The 4,951-nt window shown below is 58.3% G+C and overlaps 1 protein-coding gene across 2 annotated transcripts in view; it reads right to left on the minus strand.

The window, feature by feature from the left end:
• Positions 1-4,951, minus strand: part of SPDEF (SAM pointed domain containing ETS transcription factor) — an 18,511-nt gene continuing 13,560 nt past the window's right edge. The window contains exons 3-6 of one of the 2 annotated variants that reach the window (XM_011986533.1): positions 3,211-3,408; positions 1,739-1,786; positions 1,474-1,620; positions 1-664 (exon numbers count right to left, since the gene is read on the minus strand). In XM_011986533.1, coding sequence (XP_011841923.1) covers positions 486-664; positions 1,474-1,620; positions 1,739-1,786; positions 3,211-3,408 — 572 coding nt within the window. In that variant the 3' untranslated portion in view covers positions 1-485. The remainder of the gene's footprint in view (positions 665-1,473; positions 1,621-1,738; positions 1,787-3,210; positions 3,409-4,951) is intronic. The other variant, XM_011986534.1, reaches the window with a different exon arrangement.

A 4,951-nucleotide genomic window follows, 5' to 3' on the forward strand; every position in this document is an offset into this window, starting at 1 on the left:
TCAGTTCTCTAGTATCTTTATTATCCATTCCCGGGGGCACTCCTGGCTCCCTAACTCAGGGGTGCAGATGTCTCCCTGCACCATGCCAGGTGTGGTGCGGATTGGGAGGCAGGGGGATGGAGCAGAGAGAGCCCTGGACTGCCTGTGGCCTTCGCTGAGTCACTGCCCTTCTGTAGGCTCTGCTCTGGAAATGCTGGGGTCAGAGGCAGGTGGAGGGGTCCTTTGTTGGGGAGCAGCCCTGGCTCCCTCTGTCCTCCAGGGGAGCAGCTGGGCCTGAGGAGGAAGCACCCCTGCCCTGGGGTCCCGAAGGCCCCAGAAGGCCCATCTCCCCCTGAGAGCAGTGGGCCGCCCCTCCCTGACCTTGGGCTCTGGAAGGTCAGAGCAGCAGAGCAGACAGCCCGTTTCCCCCAGCTCAGGGCCTGGCTGAGGCAGGACAGGCAGGAGGGAGGCCCCGGAGGGCTGGTTTTAGGCCCTGGGCCGGGCACTCAGATGGGGTGCACGAACTGGTAGACGAGGCGCTGGGAGATGTCTGGCTTCCGGATGATGCCCTTCTTGTAATACTGGCGGATGGAGCGGCTTAGCTTGTCATAGTTCATGGCGGGACGATTCTTGCGGATGCCCCACAGCCGGGCCACCTGGGCTGAGTCCTCAATTTTGAAGATGCCTGGAAGAGTAGGAGGGCCCCGAGAGAGCCAGCGGTATGAGTGAGTCGGCAGGAAGGAGAAAGACGCAGACCACCAGGTCAGCCTCAGGGCGAACCAAGAGACCCCGTGCAGAGGCCTCCTTCTGCTCGGGCAGGGGGGCGGGGTGACCAGGGACCCGAATGCTTACTCCCAAGGTGCAGTAGTGGTGAGGGTTAAAGAGATGTGTGCAAAGCAGGTGCCACAGGCCCCAGTGAATGGCAGAGAATACTCTGGAGTCACAAACCTCCCGGCACAGGTGAGTCTGTGTACCTTAGTGGGTTCTCTGGGGCCCTGCGGGCCTGGCCCTTGCCAGCCCCTGCTCCTGTGTGGGGTTTGCGTGCCCTAATCCAAAGTCCTGTGTGGCTCCCAGCAGTGCCCACAGCTCACTTGGCAAGGGCACTCCTCCCCCATTACAGGTGTCCCTGTAGTTCCCAAGCCTGAAACAACATCTTTGCTATTCCCAGGCAGTTTTGGCCTGCGCAGCCCTTTCTGGCGGGATTAATTAATACGAGACGGTGGAGGGAGAGTCGATTTGGAGCTTGTTCCAGGAGCTGTGCTGTACTAAAGCTCCTAAGTGAGACAGAGTCTAGCAGGGGACAGATATGGACACAAATGGCACACAGAACCCCCAGGGCCATCTCATGAGAGCTGTGTATTTGGCATCCAGGACAAAGGTGGAGATCAGCTTCACCCCTCTGCCCGCCCCTGCCCCCATGCACAGTGCCTGGCAGGAGCCCCCACAACCTCCATGCTCACTGGCCCTGCAGTGCCCCTTGGGCACCCTGCTCACCCTTCTCCTTGTTGAGCCACCTAATGAAGCGGCCATAGCTGTGGGGCTTGAGTAGCAGCTCCTTGAGGAACTGCCACAGGTGGATGGGCTGCCCGGAGCATGACGAGTCCACCTCGCTGTCGGTCCAGCTCTCCTCACTGGTCGAGGCTGGGTGGCCAGGGAGGGTGGCAGTGAGTGGGAAGGGGAGGCCAGTCCCTGCTTCAGTGGCAGCCACCCCTCCACCCTACCCGAGCCCCCGCCCCCGCCCTGCCCCTCCCTGGCTCACCACAGTAGTGAATCGCCCCAGGTGAAGTCCGCTCTTTCATCCAGGCCGCTGCAGGGCAAGGAGAGGGGGTTGGGGACCCAGGAGAGGTGGAGGAGGGGAGGCGTTTGGGTGGGACTGTGGGGCCACAGGAGCCCCTTTGTGGCTGGGGGTTGCCCCTGAGGCTCCCTGCCACAGTCCCTGCCTCCTGCCAACCTGGGGAGGCAAGCTGGTTACAAGAAGCTGCTTCCTGGAAGAAAATTCAGGATTTCAGAGCTGGGAGGGGCCGTAGAGGGCTTGCACGCATCCGCTTGTTCAGATGAGGACATCTGACATGGGGGCTTGCCGGGGCTGGGGCAGGGCACTGGTCTCTGACAGGGTCATATGAGTGGGCCCTGCTTCTTACTCCTTGACTCATCGAGCAGGCACCATCTCCTCCAAAGCACCCGGCCCTGTGCAGGCAGCAGTGGGTGCCCAGTGAGATTGAGACAATTTAGACACTCAGGGGCTGACACGCAGCCATTAGAAACTTAGGGCAGGCCGGGTGCGGAGGCTCACGCCTGTAGTCCCAGCACTTCAGGAGGCCGAGGTGGGTGGACTGCTCGAGCCCAGGAGTTTGAGACCAACCTGGCCAACATGGTGAAAACCCGTCTCTACCAAAAAATACAAAAGTGAGCAGTGTAGTGGTGCACCTGTAGACTCAGCTACTCAGGAGATTGGGGTGGGAGGATCCAGTGAAACCAGGAAGTCGAGGCTACAGTGAGCTGTGACTGTGCCACTGTACTCCAGCCTGGGCAACACAGTAAGACCCTGTCTCAAAAAACAAAAACTAAAATTAAAGCAGGGCCGCTGTGTACAGACTGACAGGGGCAATACCCAAGACATACTGTGGTGTGCAGAGCAGTGTAATACTCTGCTACTATTTATGTCAAAAAAAAAATAAGAAGAAGAAGAACTGCATATATGTGTATGTGCTTGAATATTCATAGACTTTCCCTGGAGAGATACTCAAGAAACTGGTAAGAGTGGTTGCCTCTAGGGAGGGGGTTGGAAGCTGGGGGTCAGGAGCAGGAGGGAGAAACTGTTTATGGTACACTACTTTTCACTATAGTCTATTTTATAACATGCACGTTTATTACTTATTTAATAAAAAAAAAAAAACACGGAAAAACAAAATTTTAAAAGGAAAAAGGACTTCCTAGTGTCCACGGTTGTCCCCAGCTCTGACATCCTGCATCCTCACAGTCTGACTTCTACCTTTTAACCTCCCAGGTGCTCTGTCCCAAAGCTCTGGGGCCTTGACCAGGACTGGGAGTGGGTTGGGGTGAGGAGTGCACCAGGATCCAGTAGGCAGCTGAAACTGGGGCTGAGATTCAGAGTGGAGTCCAGCTGGGGGCCAAGGGGCTGCTGCCCCAGCAGAGGGCAAACTCCTGGCCAGCATCCTGTCCCTGGCTTGGAGCCTGGGAGGGGCTGCTCCCACCCACGCCACATCCTACCTGACTTCCAGATGTCCAGGTGGGCGTGCAGCACATCCCCACCCAGGGGCGAGCGCTGGCGGAACTGCTCCTCCGACATGGCGCACAGCTCCTTGCCCGCCAGCTCCTGGAACGCCTTGCCCACGGGGGGCAGCCGGTATTGGTGTTCTGTCCACAGGAGCCACTTCTGCACATTGCCGGGACTCCAGTCCACGGGATCTGGGCAAGAGGCATCCCCTCAGCTCAGGGGCGGCCTGAGAGCACCACCCCAAATATGGCTCCCCGTGCTGTGATGGGGCACCCACGGGAACCTGTGGCCTGAGACCTTGTGCTCCTGGGGGTGGGGGTAGGTCAGCCCCTGAGGGCCCCTGTGGAAGTGGGTACCCAAGAAGAGAGTGGGGCGAGAGGAAGGAACCAGGGCCCTAAAAAATGAACTTGGTTCAGGGCAGGGTAACCTGGTGCATCTGTACTGCCCGCCTCACTCAGGCCTTGGGTCCTCCCAGATCCCTCCAGCCTCTCCAAAGGACCTCTCGAGGGAGCCCCAGCCCCGGAGGGACAGTGACACTCTACCGGAAACACCTGGGCTTCTCCATCAGGTACTTCTTGTCTTTCCCAAACCCCTCAAGGAACCAGATAAACACCTATCTGGGAATTAGTCTTAGAGCCCCACCATTCCCTCCAGCCCCTGTATCTCACAGATGAGGAAACTGAGGCACAGGGCACCCTATCCCCTTGTCCTCCACGGAATAAAGGGCTGGACGCACAGGAGCTGCTCCGTGCCCGTGTTAAATAAGTAAATGGCAGGGCACAGGGTGGTCATGGGGCAGCCACAGGCCCCAGAGGCCAGGAGGGGAGCCCTTGGCTAGGTCCTAGATATCCCCCTGGGGTGCTCCCCTGGGGTGAGCCTCATAGGCCTACAGGTGGGGGATAGGCTGGTGGGCATGGTCACAATAGGGCCTCCAAGTGAACACCATGGTCCAGCCAGTGTCCCAGCTGAGTGACCTGCAGGCTGGGCTGCCCCCACTTAATAAGCCCATTTTCCTCCCCGAGGTCAAAGCCATTTGTTCCTGTTCCCATTGTTCAGGGAGCAGGGCCCTCCCCTCCCTAGCCCTGTGGGTGGGGAGGAGGTCTGTGGGAGAACTCCTGGAGTCGGCCTGGCATAGGCATTGGGAAACTGGAGGACTGGGGCATCGGCAGGAGCAGCTTCAAATGAGGACATCAATGGGGCAGCTTTGGGGACAGGGGCCAGGCCTGAGGAATGTGTGAAGACCCCTGCTTCCCAGGGAAAGGTGCACAGAGTTGAGTGCTGCAATTTCTGGGCCTGAAGACCGAGGGACATGGGTCAGGCCTGCCTGAAGCTGGAGAGGTGACGGCAGGACAGAGGATTAGAGACTCAGCAGCCCCGCCGCCCACAGCATCAGCTCCATAATCACACCTTCCAGGTCTGGCTGATAGACACATGTATGCCAGGCCCTGGGAGGTCCCCTCCTCATCAGGGCCTTCCATCCCACCAGACCAGTGACACATTTCTCTATTTATTTGTGATCTGTTTCCCTCACTATAATGTCAGCCCTACAAACACAGGGACTTTGTGTTCTTTTCACCACTCAATTCCCCAGTCCTAGAATAAGGCTTGGCATATTAGGAACTGCTTTTTGGCCCAGAGAGGTAGCTCATGCCTGTAATCCCAGCACTTTGGGAGGTCAAGGCAGACAGATCACCTGAGGTCAGAAGTTTGAGACCAGCCTGGCCAACATGGTGA

This window comes from Mandrillus leucophaeus, unplaced genomic scaffold (genome assembly GCF_000951045.1).
Source record: "Mandrillus leucophaeus isolate KB7577 unplaced genomic scaffold, Mleu.le_1.0 Scaffold3, whole genome shotgun sequence".
NCBI lineage: Eukaryota > Metazoa > Chordata > Mammalia > Primates > Cercopithecidae > Mandrillus > Mandrillus leucophaeus.